The sequence below is a fragment of the Physella acuta genome, unplaced genomic scaffold, assembly GCF_028476545.2.
Source record: "Physella acuta isolate Inbredline_101_S28 unplaced genomic scaffold, ASM2847654v3 ptg000889l, whole genome shotgun sequence".
NCBI lineage: Eukaryota > Metazoa > Mollusca > Gastropoda > Physidae > Physella > Physella acuta.
The window spans coordinates 316,299-343,600 of record NW_026732406.1 but is presented as its reverse complement, the minus strand read 5'-3'; the positions used below and the strand labels follow the sequence as shown (position 1 = coordinate 343,600).

Genomic DNA, 27,302 nt, shown 5'->3' with positions numbered 1-27,302 from the left:
ATCTGAAGCCAAAACAAAATTCCGCAAGTAGCAGCGACCATAACGTGTTGCGGTGGATGGGGTGGCCAGAACAATATTTTCATTAGGAGCCAGAGAAAGTCGATGAGCTGTACAAATGAGATTCTCGGGTCCCAAGCTCATCTCGCGATACTTACATCCCCTAATCGAATACGGTTGCCATGGTAAAAACCAACCCTCTCCAGGCTCAGTATCGATCCTACACCTGGCTCGTCGATTACGCTAAAAGTTTGAATACCTATAATTGGGAATTGGTGGATTTGATCTTTGGACCGCATGATCTGTGAATGACGTCAGGTTCTTGTCGAGGGAATAGGGCGGAAATAAAGCCCGCACCTCCGTTTTTATAAGTAGGTAAGGAATCGATTCCAAGAGCTGAATCCTTTCAAGTTCTTTTGTCTTTTTATTAGTGCCTTGGCGGTATTCGATTTCACGAAGCGATTGAAGTGTCGTATTGCAGCCAACCGTTTTGATTATAAGTTGTTTTCTTATCGCTTGAAAGTTTGGCTTCTTATTTTAAGTTCCACTGGCTTACAACCACGGAGACGTAAAGGGGAAATATAACACAAAAAAAAGATCGGAAAATGATGGAAGGGAATTAACTGTCTTTTGTAGAGCTGGGTAGATTTATAGTTGGGACGTCAGGATTGTAAATGGTTGCCCTAACTAACTGATAGGTACGGTTGCTAGGCAACGTATCAACATTAAACAGTGAGTAGGTATGATCGCGGTTTGAAAGCTGTTGGTCCAGGAAGTGGGGTGAAGGTGGGGTTGGTGGGGTGAAGGTGGGAGAGTGTTGTATGGTCAGCAGATGTTCGTTGTATGGTCAGCAGACGTTCGTTGTGTGGTCAGCAGACGTTCGTTGTGTGGTCAGCAGATGTTCGTTGTATGGTCAGCAGATGTTCGTTGTAAGGTCAGCAGATGTTCGTTGTATGGTCAGCAGATGTTCGTTGTATGGTCAGCAGATGTTCGTTGTATGGTCAGCAGATGTTCGTTGTATGGTCAGCAGATGTTCGTTGTGTGGTCAGCAGACGTTCGTTGTATGGTCAGCAGACGTTCGTTGTGTGGTCAGGAGATGTTCGTTGTGTGGTCAGCAGATGTTCGTTGTGTGGTCAGCAGACGTTCGTTGTGTGGTCAGCAGACGTTCGTTGTGTGGTCAGCAGATGTTCGTTGTATGGTCAGCAGATGTTCGTTGTGTGGTCAGCAGATGTTCGTTGTATGGTCAGCAGATGTTCGTTGTATGGTCAGCAGATGTTCGTTGTATGGTCAGCAGATGCTCGTTGTGTGGTCAGCAGACGTTCGTTGTATGGTCAGCAGACGTTCGTTGTGTGGTCAGCAGATGTTCGTTGTGTGGTCAGCAGATGTTCGTTGTGTGGTCAGCAGATGTTCGTTGTGTTGTCAGCAGATGTTCGTTGTGTGGTCAGCAGATGTTCGTTGTGTGGTCAGCAGATGTTCGTTGTATGGTCAGCAGATGTTCGTTGTATGGTCAGCAGATGTTCGTTGTATGGTCAGCAGATGTTCGTTGTATGGTCAGCAGATGTTCGTTGTATGGTCAGCAGATGTTCGTTGTATGGTCAGCAGACGTTCGTGCTATGGTCAGCAGATGTTCGTTGTGTGGTCAGCAGATGTTCGTTGTGTGGTCAGCAGATGTTCGTTGTGTTGTCAGCAGATGTTCGTTGTGTGGTCAGCAGATGTTCGTTGTGTGGTCAGCAGATGTTCGTTGTGTGGTCAGCGGATGTTCGTTGTGTGGTCAGCAGATGTTCGTTGTGTGGTCAGCAGATGTTCGTTGTGTGGTCAGCAGATGTTCGTTATGTGGTCAGCAGATGTTCGTTATGTGGTCAGCAGATGTTCGTTGTGTGGTCAGCAGATGTTCGTGCTTTGGTCAGCAGATGTTCGTGCTTTGGTCAGCAGATGTTCGTTGTATGGTCAGCATACGTTCGTTGTATGGTCAGCAGATGTTCGTTGTGTGGTCAGCAGATGTTCGTTGTATGCTCAGCAGATGTTCGTTGTGTGGTCAGCAGATGTTCGTGCTATGGTCAGCAGATGTTCGTTGTGTGGTCAGCAGATGTTCGTTGTGTGGTCAGCAGATGTTCGTGCTATGGTCAGCAGATGTTCGTTGTGTGGTCAGCAGATGTTCGTTGTATGGTCAGCAGATGTTCGTTGTATGGTCAGCAGATGTTCGTTGTATGGTCAGCAGATGTTCGTTGTGTGGTCAGCATACGTTCGTGCTATGTTCAGCAAATTAGTAAAATGACCGGCAGAAAAGTAAATTGACCAACATTCAAAAACGTCTAGCAAACGAACGGAAAAAAAATCAGATGAGTACATTTGGCCGACAGACTAATAAGACCGACAGACTGATACGGCCGACAGACTAATATGGCCAACCTCGAGATTAGCTGTCTGTCACGTCGAGCGGGCAAGTAATTAAACCCACGGGTCAGTCAGCACGCGTCCAATGCTGGACAGACAACCTTTGGTCAACCCGGCACGTGTCGGATGTTGGATGACCTTGGTTCGTCAAGGTCAAATATTTGGTGTCAAATGGCCATCAAACGGACTGAGCTCACTACACCGCGGACTACAATTTACTTTTTGGGCCATCAGTATAAGCACATAGGGAGTTTCTTCCAGGCACATCTTCGTGGGGGCTCCGCTTCCCCCCTCCCCCACCCGAAGAAAGTCTACCGCCCGATTCCCCCCCCCCCCCCCCCAGCGAAATGGAATTATATAGAAAATATATACTTTACCAGTGTCCGTCTCCCCCCCCCCCCTGGAAAATGTATTCCGCCCCACCCCCCGAAAATATCAAGATATCAAGTGTCGTCGTTACCCTCCCCCCCCCTAGAAAAAAGTCTGAAAGCAACACTGAGCGCATAGTTCTGCCTATGGTTATCAAACACGTTTCAATCCCAACCTTTCTAACATCATAGCTTCAACTGTTTGTCTCTCCCAATCACGGGTTTTATAATCTACTTCATATAAGCCTTCAGGCAGTAATGCCACACAAATGCCCAAATTACCAAACAAGCGTGGCATTAGGGCATTAAGGGGCAGGAAGTATGGGCGATAGCTTCTCTCGGTGCATTTAGGGGACGCTACTCGAAGTAGGAGAGAGTTGGATGAGATACAAGGGGAGATCAATCTCAGGACAATTTACTTGCGACCTCAGGCGATAGACGCCCTTTACTAGGAAATCTTCAATACTCAAATATTGTGTTCAATATGTTTCTTTCAATACACACCCATCTCTAATTGGCGTATTTTGGTAGATAACAGAATTTTTCTAATACTAGGCAGATACACATTTCTAATATCTGGAGTATTCGAGTCTGAAATATATTTTTTAATGACCGGTCGTTATATGTACGATGTAATCGTCTTATTTATTCTAGGATGCGCGTGTGAAATGTATGCGGTTTTTTTTTCTCCTTGTTCCTCGCCCTAATGTCCCCCCCCCAAACCCTTATGTCCCCCCACCCTAATGTTCCCCGCCCTAATTTCCCCCTACCCTAATGTCCCCCCTAACCTAATGTTCCCCACACTTAAGTTCCCCCCCCCCCAATGTTCACCCACCCACGCTAATGTTCCCCCCACCCTAATGCCCCCCCCCAAATCCTTATGTTCCCCCCACCCTAATGTCCGTCCCCCCAATCCTTATGTTCCCCCCACCCTAATGTCCGTCCCCCCAATCCTTATGTTCCCCCCACCCTAATGCCCCCCCCCCCCCAAATCCTTATGTTCCCCCCACCCTAATGCCCCCCCCCAAATCCTTATGTTCCCCCCACCCTAATGTCCGTCCCCCCAATCCTTATGTTCCCCCCATCCTAATGTCCCCCACAACAAATGTCACCCAGTCCCACCGTTCTATGTGTGTGCTCATGTCCCCCCCCCCCCAGTCCCCCAGTCCCACCACTCTATGCCTGTGCTCATGTCCCCAGGTGATGCTGGACCTGTGTGAGGATAGAGCGAGGTGTGCTGTGAGGGCCAGTCCTGAGACCTTCACACAGGACCCGTGTCAGGACACGTCCAAGTACCTGGAGGTCCACTACAAGTGTCGGCCAAGTAAGTTTTGTTTTGTTGTTGTTTTTTTTGGGGGGGGGGTGTCATGGGGGTCATACAAGTGTCGGCCAAGTAAGTTTTGTTTTGTTGTTGTTTTTTTTGGGGGGGGGGGGGTGTCATGGGGGTCATACAAGTGTCGGCCAAGTTAGTTTTGTTTTGTTGTTGTTTTTTTTTTGGGGGGGGGGGGTGTCATGGGGGTCATACAAGTGTCGGCCAAGTAAGTTGTTTTATTTTTTTTGGGGGGGGGGGTGTCATGGGAGTCATACAAGTGTCGGCCAAGTAAGGTTGTTTTTTTTTTTGGGGGGGGGGGAGGGTCATGGGGGTCATACAAGTGTCGGCCAAGTAAGGTTTTTTTTTGGGGGGGGGGGTGTCATGGGAGTCATACAAGTGTCGGCCAAGTAAGGTTTTTTTTTTTGGTGTGCTTGGGTAAGGGGGGGGGTGTCATGGGGGTCATACAAGTGTCGGCCAAGTAAGGTTTTTTTTTTTGGGGGGGGGGGGTCATGGGGGTCATACAAGTGTCGGCCAAGTAAGGTTTTTTTTTGGGGGGGGGGGGGGTCATGGGGGTCATACAAGTGTCGGCCAAGTAAGGTTTTTTTTTTTTGGGGGGGGGGGTCATGGGGGTCATACAAGTGTCGGCCAAGTAAGGTTTTTTTTTTTTGGTGTGCTTGGGTAAGGGGGGGGGGTCATACAAGTGTCGTACAAGTAAGGTTGTTTTTTTTTTGGGGGGGGGGGAGGTCATGGGGGTCATACAAGTGTCGGTTAAGTAAGTCTTGAATGCAAGGGTTATACAAGTGTCGGTAAGTTATTTTTTTTCGTGGGGGGGGGGGGGGGGTGTATGGTGGTTATACAAGATTAATTCTTGGTGGGGGGAGGGATGGCATATAAGGGGATAAGGGATACACCACGACACCTAACACGAGAGTCCTGGAGTTTCGGACTCTATGACTGTAGGACGTGCCTGAGTTTACCCAATTCTTATGTAAACCCGACCCACGAGGCTGTGCACAGCGCTGACACATGAGATCTACTTCATCTACCATATCAACCGTCATGTTAGAAAAGTTTAATTCCATAAACGAAGAGTCGTACATGCGTCGGACATAATCTTTGGGTGGGGGGGGGGGGGGGTCAAACATGTATAGGCTAACGGAAGTTTGACGGGAGGGAGGGGGGTACCAATAAAACATCACTAAAGTTTTTACAGCACAGTTTAAAAAGGAACAACAAATAAATCAAACCCCGAATAATTCAGTAACGAAAGACGAAAATATTTTCATACATCCTGCTAAAAAACTAATATATTCATACATCCAGCTAAATAATTCTATTTTGAAATGTTTTTCTTCCATCTTAACGATCCCTAAAAGCGATCTTTAAATGTTAATCAAAACACGATTTTCCGCGTTTGTTCTAGAAGCTCCCATTTCTCCCCATCTTACATCCCCCCTCCCCCACCCCCTTGGGCGATCAACATCCGCCTTTAATAAAAAAAAAAAAGATTTTTTTTTCTTAGATCAAGGAAAGATCAGCGATTGTATTACATTGATGAAAATGTTTTATCAAACAAAAAAACGTGGTTTAAAAATCTCATATTGTATTACCCAGTTAAGATATTTTTTTGAAAGTTCTCTGTGTCATTTCAGACGATTTCATTCCGTGCAGGCACAAACAACAAAAAATATCCGATTTCAAAATTCGTTTGGCCACCAAATTTTAAAATTTCAAACTGGCATACATACATAACCTCAACAACCGCCCACAAATTGTGGGACAAAACCAAACAAATCCGCCATTACAAGATGTATAACTCTGGCCACATAAGCCTGACGTCTGACACAGCCAGTCGTGTTATTATCGAGAAAACGTCACAAAGATGACGTGTAAAACTGGACCACACGAGAATATTTGGCGGGATGAAACAGGCTGGTTGAGATAAAATCGAACACGGTTGTTTGGGGGTCTGACAAGGCTATTACTTTTGTCTGATAAAAGGGAAAACCTTTACGGTAGAGAAACCAGTATATAAAACAGGATGAGATCTATGAATTTAAAATTAGACATGAATAAATTATACAGGCAACGTTTCAAGTCTTACGCCAGACGCATTGGTTTCACTGTTCACTGTAGGTTACTGGAAACCTTACATTTTTTTTAAAAGAGTTTCATTTAATTGTAGCATATCAAACATCTCAAATGAGCCAATAGCTAGTCTCCCCTGGGCTAATAGCTAGTCTCCCCTGGACCAATAGCTAGTCTCCCCTGGACCAATAGCTAGTCTCCCCTGGGCCAATAGTCTCCCCTGGACCAATAGCTAGTCTCCCCTGGACCAATAGCTAGTCTCCCCTGGACCAATAGCTAGTCTCCCCTGGACCAATAGCTAGTCTCCCCTGGGCCAATAGCTAGTCTCCCCTGGACCAATGGCTAGTCTCCCCTGGACCAATGGCTAGTCTCCCCTGGACCAATAGCTAGTCTCCCCTGGGCCAATAGCTAGTCTCCCCTGGACCAATAGCTAGTCTCCCCTGGGCCAATAGCTAGTCTCCCCTGGACCAATGGCTAGTCTCCCCTGGACCAATAGCTAGTCTCCCCTGGACCAATGGCTAGTCTCCCCTGGACCAATAGCTAGTCTCCCCTGGACCAATAGCTAGTCTCCCCTGGGCCAATAGCTAGTCTCCCATGGGCCAATAGCTAGTCTCCCCTGGGCCAATAGCTAGTCTCCCCTGGACCAATAGCTAGTCTCCCCTGGGCCAATAGACTCCCCTGGACCAATAGCTAGTCTCCCCTGGACCAATAGCTAGTCTCCCCTGGACCAATAGCTAGTCTCCCCTGGGCCAATAGACTCCCCTGGACCAATAGCTAGTCTCCCCTGGACCAATAGCTAGTCTCCCCTGGACCAATAGCTAGTCTCCCCTGGGCCAATAGCTAGTCTCCCCTGGACCAATAGCTAGTCTCCCCTGGGCCAATAGTCTCCCCTGGACCAATAGCTAGTCTCCCCTGGGCCAATAGTCTCCCCTGGACCAATAGCTAGTCTCCCCTGGGCCAATAGTCTCCCCTGGACCAATAGCTAGTCTCCCCTGGGCCAATAGTCTCCCCTGGACCAATAGCTAGTCTCCCCTGGGCCAATAGTCTCCCCTGGACCAATAGCTAGTCTCCCCTGGACCAATAGCTAGTCTCCCCTGGACCAATAGTTATTTCTAGCATTGTCTGTGGTAGGGGGTTGGAATTGTAAATAGCAATCCATTAGTAGCAACATATTGTAGATAATGTCATGGTGCCTGTTGTTTCCAGATGAGTTTGAGAGCCAGACAGTCTGTGAGGGTCAGGAAATGAAGATCTCCTGCACAAAAGGTGACAAAATAGCCGTCTACTCCGCCATGTTTGGACGCAGCCCTAATGGAAGTGACCAGTGTCCAGCTAACAAACAAGGCTACATTGGTAGGTTTTATTGTTTTCAAATACATTATATGGGCTATGTATCAGGCTATGCCACAGTAATGGAGAATGTTACCTCACCTGCAAATGGAACCAACCTCTTTAATTACAAGAACTCTACATGTTGTCCTATAAGAATTGTTAACTCTCAATTTTCAAAACTTTTCAATCATTTTTTTAATACCTATATATATTATTCTCTTCATGGAGACCATAGAAAACACCAAGCCTAGCAGCCCCCTCTCTTCCCTACCACCCCCACCTCCACATGGTCTAAATGTTTACAATCGTAGAGCTGGGTTTAGTGACGGCTATTAAGGGCAGATAATTTTGTTTAAAATGAGTTTAAACTTAGGGGAGGTAACTAAGAGGAGGCTGCTTTCACGGAGGGGGGGTGTGTAGGGTAGGGGTTGGGGAAAGGAGGGTTGGGGGGGGGGGGTATCGTCCTTAATGGCCTACTGATAGTGTTTTAAAGCAAATATTTTCAGTGACAGCATTGGTACTGTCGAATTCACAAATAATGAATTACTGAAAAGTAGGAAATAAAACAACTAAATAGCGGCGTATGATGCGCCGCGGTTTGGCTCGTTATCTATATTTTTGGCAGTATGTCCAGCTTAAGTAATTTATGTTTAGTTGCCTCCCGTGGTTCAAATGTTATTTTATTCACATTTACCAGTAATTTGATAAGCCCCACCATCCACAATATAAGACAGTGTGGCCTAGAATTTGAATTCGGGTTCAAGTTAACAGAGCGTCCCTGAGTCCACCCAGCTCTGATGGGTACTTAACCCTCACTGTGGAAAGCATAGGCAGCTGGGCAAAGTGCTGACCACACTATCCTTTCAAAATGCGAGGTCATAGATACTGGTGAACTCTACTTCACTTGCCCCAGGTTTAAAAGGGAAGTTCACCAACAACAAATCAAATCACAGTCACCAGCAGATGTACACAAACTTAGCCATCAACCTAATACATCCATTGTGGACCCTGATTCAAGTTATTTTCCTTTCAAACATGTCAAGTGTCTCTCTAGATCTAGATCTAGTGGCCTATGTTGTTAGCACTTTAAAATTCTTTACAAATCATTGAGTTTGGTAACAACTGCAGGGTTGGTTAACCCCAGGTAACTCAAATTTTGCCACTAAAATAATCAAACATTTAAATCAATTATTGATCACTCATTAAAATTTACTTGGAGAAATCATAAAGTAAATTTTCCGCAAATTTTGCATCTCACAGGCTTATTAAACAGCACAAATATTTGACTGAAAAACTTATCAATGCTGTTTTCTTTCAAAGTTGAATGGACAAATGTTCTATTTTTAGATTGCCAGGACCCCGGAGCAGTGACAGAGGTCCGCAACAAATGCCAGTCCAAGAAAATGTGCAGGATACAAGCCAATGAAAGCATCTTCGATAACCCATGCACTGTGGGGATACAAAAGTACCTGACTGTATCTTATGCTTGTGGTAATTTACAATTTTATCTGACTGTATCTTACGCTTGTGGTAATTTACAATTTTATCTGACTGTATCTTACGCTTGTGGTAATTTACAATTTTTTTAAGTACACACTAGACATTGTTCATTGACAAAAGTTGATTTGTTGACTAGACAACCTTGACTTTGTTCATTGACTAAACTTGATTTTTTTTGACTTGACTTACCTTTTCCTTCAGTACCAAGGAACATCCTGAAGGATGTCCCCAAAAAATCCACCCCAAAGAAAAAGAAAAAGAAGAAAAAGAAAGACAGGGTGACCAAGGTCACAACCCAGACATCAGAAACCACATCATCACAACCAGCTCATGACAACATCTCGGTCTCATCCTTCCCTAATGTGTACGAGACCTACGAGCAAACAGTTGTTACCCAGAATTCCCTGCAAAAAGGCGAGTTTTTTTTTTTTTTTTAAATATATTCAAGTTGTCTTATCTTGTAAATATGATCTTTTTAATTTATAATCTTTGTTACAACTCTATTAACCAAAAGCATATATTTTATGAAATAAAATTTTGATATTGATTTCCTTTTTAAATGAAATTTTAGATCATCTCAACAAAAACTGTTTAATATTTAGGACTAGGATTATGTTATCCAAAAACATAACCAGATCTATACTTAACTTTAAAAAAAAGATTAAACCTATAGTTGTTACTATATAGAAGTGATATAATGTATATCAGTGATATAATCTATAACTTCATGATGTAATCTATAACTCATTGGAAATTATAGTGATACAATTTATAAAAAAGTATAATGAAATTATCTTTAGTATAGTATAGTGATATAATGTATAACGTAGTGTTAATATATTCTTTAACATGTTTATTTTGTGATTTCCTCACACAGATCCTGACGAACACGACAGTGACGTCAAAACAGTTGAAAACACAACTGCCAAAGATGACATCCACCCAGCTCCTGTCATGACAACAGAGCCGGCAGTAGAAGAGGTGTCAGTGGTCAACGAGGGTGGACAAGAAGTGTATTATAAAAACACTGATGACATCACTACATCTGATATCCTGTCGCAGAATATAAAAGAAACTAAAGAGGAAGAGGTTTTTCATGATGGGGATAAAGGGGTTGATGAAGATGGTAAAGAAACAGTGGATGATGTCATTAGTCAAGTTAATAAAGAAACAGGCAGCAGGGATGTACAGGATACCAAGGGAGATCATTCTAAATTTGCAAGAGAAGATAATCACAATCTTTCTCTCCCCACAAACTATGTTTCTGTGCCAACCACTGTAGTTCCTAGTTTATTAACCAACAAGGTGCAGGGGTCCACATCAGCCCCAGCAAGTAAACAAGACTTGCCACCTACTTATGTGACAGAACGCAATTTGACTGTTCTCTGTGTCAATTACACAAAGCCAGTGGTCAGGTGGGCGGGGCCAGGGAGGTCAAAAGGTGACAATTTTATTGGATTTCTTAAAGATTGGTTCAGCATTTATCACTACCTCAAAAGTGAGTACTATTACTTCATTAGTGTTTTGTGAGGTTTTTAAAATACTAGGTTTTAATTTAAACTCAACACTACTTTTATTAAAAAAGAATTGCATTCTATCTAATTTTTATAGTAAAATTTTTTAACCTTAATACCTATTTAACTCAGTACCTATACCACTTTGATATGTACATTTTAATATTTAGATTTGTCTCTAGATCACTAGATATTCTAAAATGCTACACTTTTTAATACCTATACAAGTGAATACTTAACCACTTTGATATGTACATTTTAATATTTATATTTGTTTCCACATCACTAGAAATTTAAAATAATACACTTATTACAGATATGCTGATCTACAAACACAAAGACCTAAATGAATAATTAGTGAATTATATTATAACGAGCCGACCCGTTTTATTTTCTACTTTTCAGTAATTCATAATTTTTTAATTCGACAGTACCAATGCTGCCACTTAATATATTTGCTTTAAAACACTATCAGTAGCTCGTTAAGGACGATACACCAAAATTTAGCGGTAGGGAGCGCGCTTACAGCTTGTTTTTTTAGCGTCTCCCAGAAGAGAATTATATATATAGATTTTAATTAGTGTAGTAGACCAATCAATGTTATCCATTAAACTATTTGAACCATTGAATTAATATTCTCTAACCTGTCCTTTGTATTTCCTAGTTCATCAAGAGAAAGCAATTCTGTACTTCACTCTGGGTGTTGCCTTTGGGATCATCGTCATTTTAGTCGTGGTGCTAATTAAAGTCTGCTGCAACTTCCGTCGCAACATCCGCGCCAGGCTGGATGTCTCAGAGCCAACCCACCGTAGCGCTCACATCAACAACCACAGCTCCTTGGATGCTCCCATGCTAGAACATTCTGATTCCATGGACAGAATAGAGGTGGTTCGCTTCAGTCCCAGGAATACTTTAAGAAGCTTACGAAGTAATTCCCACAATAGAGACTTAGTCAATTATTATGGGTAATGTTTTATTTTATTGCTTAGCTTGCTTGGTATCTGAAATAAGGTATGTTTGATTCACCTAGGAATACATCAATTTGTCACTGAAGGCTGCTGATATACTTCCTTAACTTGGTTTACATCTGAAATCTTGCTTTATTTAAAGATTTTTGTAAACACGTTAGGTGTGGTCAATGGATTGCAACTTCCATTTTTTTTTTTCTAGAAAGATTGAGTTCAAAAATAGATTGTGATGTCTAAATCTATTGATCTGCTGCTATATAAGATTTTTTAAAATTTGTAAACCTTATCAACTGCCTGGTATACAAATAAAAAATTTAGCGAAATATTTATCACAACATCTATGGCAAAATGCCAGCCAGTATTATGTTTTGAGCAACATTAGAATTTAATACCAAGAAAACGAATAAGATGTTGCTCCTTATTTGAACTTACCAAACTCTTTGATGCTACAGATCAAGATTTCTTTGAACTCAGGTCATTTGATGGCCACCACAGTAGACACCTGTAATTAGTGGTAGACCAGGTCCCACAGCTCAAAGCTGACATATCTAGCTGACCACATGTCTAGCTGACCACATGTCAAGCTGACCGCTCCTTGACACATCCACCTGACCATATCTCTTTGTTTTGTTCATGTTTTAATCGGGTTACTTTGCCTTAAGTATCTGTATAATATATTTGGTTTTGCCATGCTTGTTACTTGCAATTATTTATTTTTTTGTAAATATCATTTACAAAGTGCACAATTTATTTACTTTTTGTACTCGACCTACTTTAAAAAGAAAAAAATATCCTCACATTAAATCTTCATTTTTGGAAGACTAACAATATGTCTGAGATTGTTTAATTATCATTATCAATAATAACTGTATTTTCTACATATTTGTCTAATCACAAAAGTTTTTAATTTTAAAGTTTTTTTTAAAGAATAAATAGGTGTCAAGAAATTAATTAAATTTAAGAATTTTGTTCACTTGTAGAAATCTGGTTATATTTTTTAAGCAAATGGTTCAGATTAAAATGTATATCCATCTTAAGTGTTTTAATATCACTTTTGTTACATCGCTTAATATAATTTGGAAAAACTGAACAGTATTTGAAGTAAAGATTATATTAGGGTATTGAGTTGTTTTCAACAATCAACTTAATAAGTTTTAAATTAAGAAAGAGAATACTCAAAGGTGAAAGTAATTTAACTGTTAGAAAATATAGACCAATATTAATAGTATATAATCATTGAAGACCCTACTTTTTAAGAGCTTACTTTTTGTATAACATATTTTAAATTCGATTTGCATTTTCAATGTATGTTGATATGCTGTTGTGATAATCTTTGAACAAATTTTTATTGAGTCCCTCAGTTTAATTCTTATTCAATAATCTTGTATATGAATGTTACTTATCTTAGCATAATTTAATTTTACTTCATTTGTGTTAAAATAAAATACAAAATTAATGTGTAAATATATTTTATGCTGCAATTTCTTGTTCATATTTTCATCCACTTCTAAGTTTGTCATAATCTTGAATGAGAACTCTAAGATACGAATGCTTTGAATGTTGCTTGGTTAAAAATTCCATATGTGTCCATGTATTTATTTTATACATCTATTAATTCTGGCAATAGTCTGTTAACTGTTAAATTATTTAACTCCTTTTTTTTAATAATTATTATAATTAATATCAATGTCATATATGTATATATTAGGTCATTCTGATGTGCACATTTTTGAATGAATTTAAGCATTTATATGTTAATAACATATCAGTTACGTTGAGCTTATTTTGCTGTCAATGTTTCTTTAACATTTTTTAAAATGACACAAGTATACCTCAGTGAAATGCATGTGGGGGGGGGGGGGGGAGGGTGTGGTTGTTTTTTTTATTAAGTGTGCAATCTGGAATATTAAAAAGCTTTAAAGGGATTATTAATAGCATGAATTATTATGTTTCAGCTTCTGTTAACACAAACCCAAGTCAACCAAATTAGGTTAAAAACTTGGGTTTTCATTTAAAGCAACACAGATATATGAATTAATTAAAATAAATTAGCTTGATAAATGTACTGGTCTATCTGGAGATTTTAAAACTGTTTAATTTAATCCTTTTTAAGATGCTTATTAATTTTTTTCTATATCCTGGTTATAACAAGACTTCAATTCATTTTGTAGCAAATCCAATTTGTTTTGAAATGGACAGTCAAATTTTATTTTTAAAAATGTCCACCTGTCAGTAATATTAGACATAAATGTTGATATTTGGATAAAACAAGGCATCCAGTGACATGGTACTGTACTTTTATCAATTTTACAACCCTACACACCTTGATTAATGATATAGTGGGTTTAAAAATTAGTTTGAATTATAAAGACATTGTCTACTTAATATCTACAAAAAAAATTTAATTGTTAAATTTGTGACAACTCCAATCTATAGTTAAGTCACGATAAATTCAGTCTAAAATTAGGTCATAATACTATCTATAATTAAGTCATGATTTGTAATTTTGACAATTAGGTCATGATATAGGTCAATTTATAATTAGGTCAACAGATTATGTCTACTTCTAGTCAAATATGGGGTTAAGTTATTTTAATTTGTTTCCACAACACAATATTGAATCCTATCTCTTCTAATCCGTGTCTATATCAGTGTCTATTTCATATACTGTATGCATTATGATTGTTGAAAAACTGAGCAAATGTGTTCAGTAGATTGTGTGTCTAGCTGCTACTCATTCCATGGGCACCATAGTACCTTACAGTTCAACTAAAATAACAAATTACTTCATGAAAGTACTTACACTTCAACTCAAATCACAAATTACTTCATGAAAGTACCGTACACGTCAGCTCAAATCACAAATTACTTCATAAAAGTACCTTACACTTCAATTAAAATAACAAATTACTTCATGAAAGTACCTTACACTTCAACTCAAATCACAAATTACTTTATGAAAGTACCTTACACTTCAACTCAAATCACAAATTACTTCATGAAAGTACCTTACACTTCAGCTCAAATCACAAATTACTTCATGAAAGTACCTTACACTTCAACTAAAATCACATCTTATATCTTGAAGTTCATTCCAAAACCAATGTTTCAATACAGTAGGTCTATTGACTATTGATCACAAAAAAGGTTGGAAATTGCTGCTTTTAAATTGCTGCTTTTAAATTGATGGTTCTTGCCTTGTGTGCTGTAATGTATGAACCTAGCCATGCCAATCACATTTTGTCATTCCGAGTGGCAAACATTGTAAATGGGAGATAATTTCCTCAATGGTTGTGTCACCTTGGATTGTGCTACCATTGGTTGTATCACCGTAGAGTTTTACCATTGGTTGTATCACCGTAGAGTGTACCATTGGTTGTATCACCGTAGAGTGTATCATTGGTTGTATCACCATTGCACCAAAGATATCCCAAGTATCATGTCACAATAGAAGTTTGGCCAATGCTAACATGGCCAGCTGTATTTTGGCCAAAGTAGTTTGGCCAGTGGTTGTATTAACTATGGTTGTGACACTAGTGGCTATTGCATCACTAGTTGTCTTTAAACTTTACATATTTTTAAAAAAACATATTTTTTTGACAAACATCTAATTAGTAACATCATGGTTGTGATCTATCTACTGTAGCATTGTTTAGAAACTTCATCATCATATACATGTATACGTAATAAAACTTTAAGAATTTGTTAAAGGATTTTGTTATCAACTGCATAATTTTCATTCAACAGTTTTAAGTTGTTGCATTAATTTCATCAGGAACATATTTTTTATATTGAATATGAGAAACAAACAAGTATTATTGAAGTGTTATGATTGTTTCTAGACATAAACAGAATGGCTGTTTTGTATTTTTCATCTATGGGTAATATCAATATTTTTTATAACTTAACCATTGTAATATTATAAATAGCTGCATACAAAGTGTATCTAGTAGTTGAAGTAAGGGAGACAAATGTTGCCTAAAGACATTGAAGGTGTACTGCCCTTGACTCTAGCCAGCCACTGTGTAGCAGTAGCCCAGTGTTTGTGTGAGAAAGATTTTACTTCTGCTGGTTGTGTCTTGTGTGCATCAGGAGAGAGAAAAATGTAAGGAAAATGTTCAAAGTAAACGAACAAGAATAAATGAAGTTTTTACTGGCACAAGTTTTACACGCTATGTAACAAGTTTAACTTCTGATGTTTATAGAGGTATTGATTAGAGTACAGCTGCTTTATCAGTTCATGTCAACCTGATTATCATTGTACTGATTTATAAACCTATTTGTTGCCTAGCCTTGCTACATAAATGGCATACCATTTTTTTTTATAACTTTCTTTAGAAAATATCATGAAATAAATACTTATTTAAGATGTAACACCTTGAATAAATGTTGCCATGTGTTGCATGTATATTTGAGCTAGATTTCAGCACAGATCTGGGGGAATAAAAGTACAAATATTTTAGCCTGTATAACTGCTAAATCTGGCTAGCAAGAAGTATATATATTTTTTAGCCTGTAAAGCTGCAAAATCTGGCTAGCAAGAAAATGTAGGTCATGAGCAGAAGCCTGTTCACTGATGTTGACAAACAATTGCTGTCTTCTGTGTAAGTGTTGCGGTAAAATCACGATATAGCGTCGGAAATTATTGGGTAATGTTCGTTGAGTTTCGGTAACATTCGTTACTGTAAACCATAGTTTATTTGACCGGTGAAATAAAAATAGAGTCAGGTGCATTAAATTATTGTTTTAACGTAATTTAATGTTTAACTGACAAAAAAATAGCAATAATTAGTAAATCTAAATATTATTAATAAAGTCGAGTGTAGTAATTAATGTTTTTTTTTTTAAGAAACAGAAAAAACCTGCAGAAGATTTGCGACAACCAGCTCTAGTTCTGTTAGTAAATAAGACGATTAGATTAACTGAAGTTAAAAGTAGTAAGAATATCTAGAATAATGTTTAGTAGCAGCAATAATTAGCACATACACTTAAAATAATTAGAAATACAAAATAATTAGCAAAACAGTATTTAAAATGCAACTAAAATCAATCCTTGCACATTTTTAAACATTATGTATTAAAAATAATATGGCGGCAAATAAATTATGGTTTACAGTATTTCCGGTGGTTTCCGGAACGGCTCGACAGACTACGCCATAGTTTTACTGTTTTTTACTGCTGTACAGTTCCGGAATAATAACCGACGCTATATCGTGATTTTACCAGTGTTGCTTGTCTGTGTGTGTGCAGCTTTTAACTGATGGTTCATTTGATTTTTTTGTATATTAATTAAATATATAAACTGATTCTCTTTGTGAAACTGTTTAAAAATGTTTTTATCACTCTCTAACCATAAATTCTTCCCAAAATACTACAACAGGACAGTAAACCTTTCTTTGTGTTTTAGAATGAACACAAAGCTTCTACTCCAAAACACCATCTAAGACTCTGTTCCCACTGATTAAGTCCTCAACTCCTGCTCTAGACCTGCATGTCATACATCATGTATACCAAAGACAAAATCCTCAATATAAAAACAAATGCAAATCTTTATTCAGCAGTTTAAAAATTGAACTGTGGCAGTAATGCTGCTGTATAATGTACACACAGCAATTTAGTTCAAATACATTTGGTTTGCAATGAGTAAGAAATAATAAAACCTTTATTCTAAAACAGACATACTTCAGACCTTAAATAAATAAGTTTAGACTCAAAATCAAGGAGCATGAATAAAATATTTTTTTAAATGTAAACTGTAGCACAATAGACCTACTAAAATATCAAATGAACACTTGTTGAACTTTATTTGAATACAAACAAGCCGAAATTGAAGACATTTCAAAATTATTGTAGTCAAACATTCATACATCGTGATGCTGTTCCCATTCATACATGGTGGTGTGATGATGTTGATGTTCCCATTCATGCATGGTGGTGTGATAATGCTGATGTTCCCATTCATTCATGGTGATGTGATGATGTTGATGTTCCCATTCATGCATGGTGGTGTGATGATGCTGATATTATCATTCACTCGGGCTGGGTTGTGATGTGAATGTAAAATGGTATGTAAAATGTACAGAGAAGTGAAGCAGGCAACACTATCTGGGTCCCCACTTGATATCCTTCAACCCTTGGAACTGGCGCTTGAGTTCATTCTTGTCTGCCCAGGTTGCGTCAAGGTATGAGTCATCGTCTGCTTGTTCCAGTTTCTGGAATAAGTCGGCACATTTGTCAGGCATCAGGTCAGTTTCTAAGTCATGGAGTCAGTATGGGAGTCATGGGGTCGGCATGAGATTCGTGGAGTCGGCATGAGATGCGTGGAGTCAGTCTGGGAGTCATGAGAGTCTGCGAGTCATGGGGTCGGCATGAGAGTCGTGGAGTCAGTCTGGTAGTCAAAGAGTCGGTATGGAATTGTACATTTTTCCTAAAGTCTAGAATGTAAAAAAATCCTGATAAATTCAGTTGGGGTAAAAAAAAAAAAGTTATTTTTGTCAGATTGTTTCTAGTTCTGGTCAATAAAGGCCTAAGGCAGCAGAAGCTGGTAAAATCTCAGCAGGCTACCACTGGCTATTGAACAAAAATCTCAGCAGGCTACCACTGGCTATAAAACATCTCACCAGGCTACCACTGGCTACAAAAATCTCAGCAGACTACCACTGGCTATTAAACATCTCACCAGGCTACCACTGGCTATAAAACAAAAATCTCAGCAGACTACCACTGGCTATAAAACATCTCACCAGGCTACCACTGGCTATTAAACAAAAATCTCAGCAGGCTACCACTGGCTATTAAACAAAAATCTCAGCAGGCTACCACTGGCTATAAAACATCTCAGCAGGCTACCACTGGCTATAAAACAAAAATCTCAGCAACCAAAAATGGTGGCACGTTACTTTCATCTCTAGATGGTGGCACGTTACCTTCATCTCTAAATGGTGGCACGTTACCTTCATCTCTAAATGGTGGCACGTTACCTTCATCTCTAAATGGTGGCACGTTACCTTCATCTCTAAATGGTGGCACGTTACCTTCATCTCTAAATGGTGGCACGTTACCTTCATCTCTAAATGGTGGCACGTTACCTTCATCTCTAAATGGTGGCACGTTACCTTCATCTCTAAATGGTGGCACCTTACCTTCATCTCTAAATGGTGGCACGTTACCTTCATCTCTAAATGGTGGCACGTTACCTTCATCTCTAAATGGTGGCACGTTACCTTCATCTCTAAATGGTGGCACGTTACCTTCCTCTAAATGGTGGCACGTTACCTTCATCTCTAAATGGTGGCACCTTACCTTCATCTCCTCCTGTTTCTTGTAGTAGTAGGCCATCATATGCTTCTGTTCTTCTGCACTCACCACTGGCTCTCTGGCTGGGGCACCGTGACCTTTCTGTAGACAATGTTACAGTTAGACTAGAGTTAAGTGGTGAGGTGAGCCACTCAGTTCTGATGGGTACCCAGCATGAATTAGGGAAGATGGCTGTGTTTACTTTACAAAGAAATGAAGGATTGGGATTTCAGGGTTTCACAAAACAAAACTCAGTTCATATTATTTAGTTAATTAGGTAGTGTGATTAACAAGGTAGTGTGGTTAACTAGGTAGTGTGATTAACAAGGTAGTGTGGTTAACTAGGTAGTGTGGTTAACTAGGTAGTGTGGTTAACTAGGTAGTGTGGTTAACTAGGTAGTGTGGTTAACTAGGTAGTGTGGTTAACTAGGTAGTGTGGTTAACTAGATAATGTGGTTAACTAGGTAGTGTGGTTAACTAGGTAGTTTGGTTAACTAGGTAGTTTGGTTAACTTTATTCAAGGTAAAAAGAACAGTCAAGTAAAAGCTTTTTTGCTGTGTTTATTTTACAATGTCCGTGGGCTTTGTTGTCTCGTCAAGGTTAGGAGGATTTGAGTCAGGGCAAGTTCTGGAGTCAGGGCAAGTTCTGGAGTCAGGGCAAGTTCTGGAGTCAGGGCAAGTTCTGGAGTCAGGGCAAGTTCTGGAGTCAGGGCAAGTTCTGGAGTCAGGGCAAGTTCTGGAGTCAGGGCAAGTTCTGGAGTCAGGGCAAGTTCTGGAGTCAGGGCAAGTTCTGGAGTCAGGACAAGCTCTGGAGTCAGGGCAAGTTCTGGAGTCAGGGCAAGTTCTGGAGTCAGGACAAGCTCTGGAGTCAGGGCAAGTTCTGGAGTCAGGGCAAAATATTTAGACTGATGTCAAGATTTCAGACCAACCTTCTGAATCTTGGCGACAATTTTTGTTTTTTCATTCTTGCCGACAAAGTCACCAAGTTTCTTGTGTGAGAGCAGCTCCTTACCCGCCCACCACAGCGATGCCTGGTCGATGTCAATGACCTCTAGGCTGGCCTGAATAAAATGGTTGAGGAAAACGGCAGTCAGTGATTAGTCAACTTTCTCAGCCTTCAATTGTTGAACTTTACACTGGACTTAATGGGAGAATGGGAGGGCATGGTCATACAGTAGAGTGTAGAACTGCAAACACAGAGCTTTTTAGTTTAGATCTCAGAGAATGGGAGGGCATGGTCATACAGTGTACAGCTGCAAACACTGAGCTTTTTAGTTTAGATACCAGACTTAATTCCGCAGGACATTTTGGAGACTACCCAGTTTTGATGAGTACCTGATTTTGATGAGTACCTGACTCACGTTAGAGAAAGTAAAGGGGGCTGGGCATAGAACTGACCACACTATTTCATTATATGCCTTGGTCATATAAACAGGTGGACTCTACTTTACCGCCAGGTTAAGAAGGGTAACTTTAAAAAAAAGAAATCATTTTTATAAGTAATGTGGACAATCTTTATTTAATACTAGATTGTGTTAAGACAAAATTAAAAGATCATTTTAATGGGTTGTTTATTTAATACTCGACTGGGTTAAGAATAAATTAGCCAAATGTGTACCTGCTTCCCTGATAGATCCTCTGTGTTTTCAAACTCGCATTTGATTGGTTCATACGGTGGGAGACCCATGGGGTAAACGATCATGACAGCTCCGCGTAAAATGTCCAGCGCGTCTTGGATGGTTTTCTGTGTCACCAAGACGTCAGCCTCGACTTTTTTCTACAGGAAACAATTCATTTCATGCAAATTTTAGCCTCTCATCAGTAGCAAAACATTAAATGTTTGGAACCAGAGCAACATGGTACAAAGTAGAAACATCTTGGGGAAGTAGCCCTTCATTGTACTTGTAGAGGGAGATAAATATTCTAAAATATTCAAAATTACATTGGACATTTCTTATGGTGTATCAATGTATCTTTTTTTTTTTTATTTATGTGATAAAACATCTGTTTAGTAAAACATTTGTATTGAGCGCAAATGTTTACTAGAGAAAAAGAGTTTAGTTAAAAAAACCAATAGCTCACTTCAGAAGCATCAAGCCGGGAATCTTTTTTAAAAAAAATTATTATTTTGTATAATTTTATTTACCTTTGAGATCATATCTTTGGCTTCTTTAATTGTTTTTGTTAAGACTTCCGCCATCTTAGGGGTAGGAGCTGTCAAAGATAAGATAGAAAAATTGAGCTGGTGGTTTGATTTGATTTTCATCCATTTCACACAGAGCCAAAGCACTAGGCCACAAACACACAGACTAGAGAGTTTTCTTGATTGAATGTTTTTTATGTTCTTTGAATGTGTATTTTTATAGTTGTTACCAGCTGCCAAAGTACTTATTGGCCAACATGGTTCTTCATCTTGAATACAATTTTTTAAAATTATAAATAGTCCATCTCTCATACACTAAGGCAGGGGTCTCCAAACTACGGCCCGCGGGCCGAATGCGGCCCGCAAGGTCCTCTCATCCGGCCCGCGGAGATCTTTTTGTCCACGGTAAAAACGTTTGTTGGTGATGGCTGAGGAACTTTGCTCACAAAAATCACGACATGCCTGGAAGAAAGTGGCCCCCGAACTGAAATTTGATAGTTAATGCGGCCCTCGGACTAAAAAGTTTGGAGACCCCTGCACTAAGGTATAAGGGTTCGTCCATAAAAGACGTCACACTCGGAGAGGGGAGGGGGCTATTAATTTTGTGACGATGTGTGATGAGGGATGGTGGTTCAAACAGTGTGACATCACACTTTAACAATTTTAAAAACTGCTTGAAACCAAATTTTAGCCGTCATTTTGCTTTTAAGAAAACTATTTTAGTAAACTGTAATAGACATTGACCAAGCTAAGTCAATATTATAAAAGAGAACAAATGATGTTAAGAAAAATCAAACTGCAATTTTGTGAGGGGTTGTCATTTTAGAAGTGAGGCTGTGGCTTTTTGTGGAGATGGAGAAGAGAGGGGAGGCACACGTCGTTAAAACAAGCTGGACATCATTTATAGATGATCCTAATCCAATACACTTAGTGTAAAACTAAGCATATACAGAACAGTATCACAACATACACTAGCCTATAACAGTGCACTGACAAAGCAAGTGCTGAGTGTTGAACTAAAGTGCTGAGTGTTGAACTAAAGTGCTGAGTGTTGAACTAAAGTGCTGAGTGTTGAACTCACTCAAGTGCTGAGTGTTGAACCAAAGTGCTGAGTGTTGAATAAAACCACCATCCTCACCTTGTCCGTTACGACAACCAATTTTATCTTTGTTGACCTTGACCCCTCCACTGGGCTGGCATTTCTCCCCCCACTCGTCCTTGAGCTTTAGTTCTTCTATCTGTTCATCTGTCAGACCCTGCATGTTGGGTGGGAGGGACACTCCATGCTTGGCCAGCTCCTCCATTTCTGCATTAATATTAAATATTTTAAAAATCTGGTGTGATGTTATTAGAATAAATATGGTTATAAAAACTAGTTTGATTTTTGACAGAGTTTACTTAAGATTGGGTGCATTTGATGTTTTAGGATTTTCTGTATCTAAACACAGGCAAAAACAATTTAGCTGCTTACATTTTATCACAGAAAATGTAAACACAAATGACAGAACTACGTCATGTGGTTTTAAAAAAAAAAAATTTTTAATTTTGTCGACAAAGCTCTCTGAATTTGCAACTTTTATACATTGATTCTAAAAATATCAAATATCTGAATTATTTTCAGGTCTAAGTTTTTTATTTTTTTATGGTCTTTTTTTTATCCATGTTAACAATAATTATCGAGCCCAACTTATCAAACTAGACAGCCTCCATTAACAAAAATCAGTGTTATGCAGTGTGGCTGTAAATTTATAATCAACATACCACCACAAATTCTGTCAACTTTGAGCCTTCCATTGAATATTATGGCACAGTCTTTCAGGATATCAGCCATAGGCGTGTCTAGTGTTGCCTCATACAAGAATTGGCTTTCGTCACCTCGTTTGATGTGTATCTTCACCATGGCTGCAGTAGTTATAGCATACAATTTTTACCTGTAGAGTTAAAAAAGTTAAACACAATAATAAGTATGTCAATCTTGAAAAAAATTGGGCCCCTACAATTACAATAGCTCTAGGTTTGACAGTTACCTAAGCAATAGTAAATATAGCATTTAAAATTTTTGACTAATGGATAATAAAATAAATAGAAATATGATGGAAATTTAATAGAAGCAACTGAAAATTGAAGGGATGGTATTTCGGAGTTAAGCGACTACTCAGAAGTGTTTGAGTTGTTCCTAAATCTTCATTGTTTGAGTCAGGGGATAGCGCGAACGCAGTCCCCCCTACGAAAAAATTACGCACCCGAGTCACCCACATTTGGGGTGATCGCAGGGGTCAACCCACACGAAGTGCAATGTGCAGGCCTCGCCCTGGGAGGACCTCCTTGCTGATCAAGGTGCCTCCTGTGCCAGGTAAGTATGCTTAGATGTGAGCGCTGAGTCAACACTTAAAATGGAAAATTATAAAAAGCTAAAGCGTGCAATCAACTACATATTGTAAATTTAAAATTCATATATTCAAACAATATAGACATTAAAGTTCACAATTTAATACAAATATTTTATACGTAATATTTGTAAAAATAAATATTGCATATTAAAACAAATAATCCATGTAATATGCTAACACCATGTAAGAAATATTTACTGCGAGTTGCCTCCCTTATTTAAAAAAAATTTCTTTTATTACTTCCCATTAATTATTGCGTTGGTTTACCTTCTATTATAAAAGTATAGTATTATAACGATTTTTTACATTTTTATCGTTTCTATTTTTTAATATTTATGAATTTATTATAAAAATATAAAGTCAATGCTTTATTTTTAAAATACAAATTAGAAATATTTACTGCGAGTTGCCTCCCTTATTTAAAAAAAAATTCTTTTATTACTTCCCATTAATTACTGCATTGGTTTACCTTCTATTATAAAAGTATAGTATTATAAAGATTTTTTACATTTTTATCGTTTCTATTTTTTAATATTTATGAATTTATTATAAAAATATAAAGTCAATGCTTTATTTTTAAAATACAAATTAGAATTTTATTTTCCATTTTAGTTCATTCTAATAATACTGAAATTTTTGAAGCATGCAAATCAACTTGATAAACATTTTTATAATACTGAGGACAACAACTTAAAAGGGAGACATTCAGAGTAAGCAATGGTTGTTTTAAATACTTTCAAAGTAAAAAAAACAAAGCAGTAAACGGAAAAGTAAATATCCCTAGCAGTTTAAGATCACAATGTAAATATAGAAACAAATGGTGTATTGACTAGAAAGCAAGATTTCTAAACCTTATGTTGATGTACTTGGGGGACTGTGGTCAAAGGGTAAAGAATTTGACAGCTAAACCTAAGACCTCGAGTTTGGATCTCGGTTTCGACTTGTGAATGCAGGACAGCCCTTAGTCCACCCAGCTCTGATTCATATTAGTGAAACAAGGTGGCTGTGCATAGTGCTGACCACACTATGCCGAGGCCATTGAAACAGAAAAACTTCACTGCATCTGCCCCATGTGAATTTGTCTTAGGCACGAACAGGAAATGATGATGATGTTAATGTACAATCTGTATATGTATAAAGCAGTAAATCTAGATCTAGACCTAGCTTCCTAGAATTCAGACTTAAATATTTACTAATAAAACTATAGAAAAGCTAAAAAGTTGTTTTCAGCTTCTCTCTAGTTTATTATTATTATTATTAGGCCTATGGTAAAACCTTAGTTTAGCGTTGGTTGTTATTCCGGAATGGTATAGCAGTAAAAAACAGTAAAAACAATGGCAAAGTCTGTCACACAGTTCCGGAAGCCACCGGAAGTACTGTAATAGATTTATTTTAATTGTGTATTAAATACTGTTTTACTAACCATTTTGTATAACTAGTTATTTTTAAATGTTTCAGAAAAAACTTTCTGCTACTAAACATTGTTTAACAGGGTTCTGGAAAAAGTCTTGAATTTAGAAAAGTAAATTTCAGACTTTAAAAAGTCTGGACGGGATTACACTATGGTTTGACGTTTTTTCGCCTGATTGCAGAAGAAACCAGATTTCTCAGTTACTACGTCATTATTACTACTCTCCAAAATGTTTTTAAAATCTTTGCAAAAGCTGATGATTAGGGCTAGACTAACCCACCCCTCCTAGTAACTAAATAATTGTGTGGTTACAAAGGTTTGGTTTCTAGTCACTTGTACTATTTTTATAGTCATTTTTACATTTTCGTAATCATTTTTACTATTTTCGTAATCTAGATTTTTTTTTACTTAGCCTAGCAGCTAGCTAGATCTAGATTATTCTAGATCTCTAATTAATTAATGATTGCAAATCCGCTGCAAGCCAAAAACATTAAACAAATTATTACATTTGACATTATTATTTATATTTATAGATCTATTTTTAATTTTTATATCTACTAATTTAAATCTACTATTATATTTATTCCTGTCTTCTTCCGTTGATTAAACTTAAAAAAATTAAAACATTAATTTACTAGAATCGACTTTCACTTTATTTACAAATATATTTCAATGGTCAAATAAACCATGGTTTACCGTAACTTTAGTTACCAAAACTCAACAAACATTACCCAATAATAATTATAATTTCCTACGCTAAACTAAGGTTTTACCAGGCCCATTTACTAGATCTATTATATTAGGCCTAATATTATTTATTTTAAAAGTTGTTTAAAAAAAAAAAAATTTAATGAAAATATGAAGGCCTATTCAGTATTTGTAGTATTTTCACTATTATTTAATTTTGAATTTTGATCTACACAAATTTAATATTTTTTTATGTTTTAATTTATTTTAAAATTTCAAACCAAAAAATAAAATATATCTAGACTAGATCTAGATCTACCTACTGATATTCTGTTGAGTTTATGGTCACACGATATCACGTTAGTATTCAGAATAGTCTGACTCTATGACAGGTGTAGTTCTAGCTAGATCTAGATCTAGATCTAAGTCTACTTGAGAAAAATTTCTAGCAGCTTCCGCAAACTAAAATTGTTTGGCAATGAAGCAGTGAATGTCATGACTACGATATTATAAAATAAATAACAAAAAAGTTCAAAACTAGAATTCAGATCTTATATTAAACATTGTACTCGATATATAAATTAGACTAATAGAGTATCAGAAAGTTATAAGATACATTTACATTTTTTATATATATTATTTTAAAAAATACAAATGTTACTAGATCTAGATCTAACACTGCCTAAAGAAATATATTTATGTGTGACTATTTTTGCCCGCTCCCCCCCCCCCAACTCATTGTTACAAAATGCCAGATATCCCCCCCCCCCCAAACACACACACCCCACCACCCTTTTAGAATTTCCTACCTTTGTATGTTTGTTTTTTTAAACGCTATTTGATTATAAAATAAAACCTGAACTCAATCAACAATTAGCATATCTAATAAATCTCCAGTGCAATTTTGGGGCTACAATAAATAAAATAAACTCTTTTTAAAAACGCGAAGTAACGGATAAAAAATTAACAACACTTATTAACGTAAGTGTTTCGAGACGCTTTTTAACCACCTCCTCCGTCAAACATCGTCACAAAAGTTCACATAAGTTCTTCCCCCTCCCTCTTCCTCCTTGGAGGATTACATCTTGTTTTAAAACTATGAGACTTCTTTCTTATCTTTTCGAGTATACTCAGAGATGTCACAAGAGGGTGTGGGTGACACAATGACGTAAACTTGCTAACTTATATATATATATATATATATATATATATATATATATATATATATATATATATATATATATATATATATATATATGTATGTATATATATGTCCTATATATATATATATATATATGTATGTATATATATATATATATATATATATATATATATATATATATATATATATATATATATATATATATATATATATATTGTTTCTTGGGTGTGGGGGGAGGGTTAACACCACGAAGTGCCGCACAGGGTGACACCTGACCTAGCGACGCATACACGTGGATATATAATATAAAATATAAATAACCGCTTAACCCTTATTGGGTCCCCAATGGGGCACCACAGAGAGGTGTGTCTAGGGGTAAAGTGCCGCATGGCGCCGACCACTCTTTTACATGCTTACACCTGGATATGGCATATATATATATATATATATATATATATATATATATATATATATATATATATATATATATATATATATATATATATATATATATATATATATATATATATATATATATATATATATATATATATTGTGGATATATAATATAAAATATAAATAACCGTTTAACCCTTATTGGGTCCCCAATGGGGCACCACAGAGAGGTGTGTCTAGGGGTAAAGTGCCGCATGGCGCCGACCACTCTTTTACATGCTTACACCTGGATATGGCATATATATATATATATATATATATATATATATATATATATATATATAT

General features: G+C 37.7%; 2 protein-coding genes and 1 non-coding gene across 10 annotated transcripts in view; 1 reads left to right on the top strand and 2 right to left on the bottom strand.

Annotated features, from left to right (window-relative positions):
• Positions 1-12,057, top strand: part of LOC131952683 (uncharacterized) — a 94,902-nt gene extending 82,845 nt beyond the window's left edge. For all 4 annotated transcript variants that reach the window (XM_059315449.1, XM_059315450.1, XM_059315451.1 and 1 more), the window contains 6 exons: positions 3,960-4,083; positions 7,366-7,512; positions 8,839-8,982; positions 9,193-9,405; positions 9,869-10,489; positions 11,170-12,057. In XM_059315449.1, coding sequence (XP_059171432.1) covers positions 3,960-4,083; positions 7,366-7,512; positions 8,839-8,982; positions 9,193-9,405; positions 9,869-10,489; positions 11,170-11,474 — 1,554 coding nt within the window. In that variant the 3' untranslated portion in view covers positions 11,475-12,057. The remainder of the gene's footprint in view (positions 1-3,959; positions 4,084-7,365; positions 7,513-8,838; positions 8,983-9,192; positions 9,406-9,868; positions 10,490-11,169) is intronic.
• A 4,947-nt stretch (positions 12,058-17,004) lies between these two features.
• LOC131952686 (cilia- and flagella-associated protein 298) overlaps positions 17,005-27,302 on the bottom strand; it is a 53,687-nt gene continuing 43,389 nt past the window's right edge. The window contains exons 2-9 of one of the 5 annotated variants that reach the window (XM_059315458.1): positions 25,719-25,809; positions 22,673-22,842; positions 22,050-22,217; positions 20,915-20,982; positions 20,387-20,545; positions 19,698-19,829; positions 18,776-18,871; positions 17,005-17,685 (exon numbers count right to left, since the gene is read on the bottom strand). In XM_059315458.1, the coding sequence (XP_059171441.1) occupies positions 17,575-17,685; positions 18,776-18,871; positions 19,698-19,829; positions 20,387-20,545; positions 20,915-20,982; positions 22,050-22,217; positions 22,673-22,811 (873 nt within the window). In that variant the 5' untranslated portion in view covers positions 22,812-22,842; positions 25,719-25,809 and the 3' untranslated portion in view covers positions 17,005-17,574. Of the gene's footprint in view, positions 17,686-18,775; positions 18,872-19,697; positions 19,830-20,386; positions 20,546-20,914; positions 20,983-22,049; positions 22,218-22,672; positions 22,843-25,718; positions 25,884-27,302 lie in introns of those variants that run through there. The other 4 variants (XM_059315455.1, XM_059315460.1, XM_059315456.1 and 1 more) reach the window with 4 other exon arrangements.
• LOC131952715 (U1 spliceosomal RNA) lies at positions 23,109-23,272 on the bottom strand. The gene has a single exon (XR_009388560.1). It is a non-coding gene; the product is annotated as a U1 spliceosomal RNA (small nuclear RNA).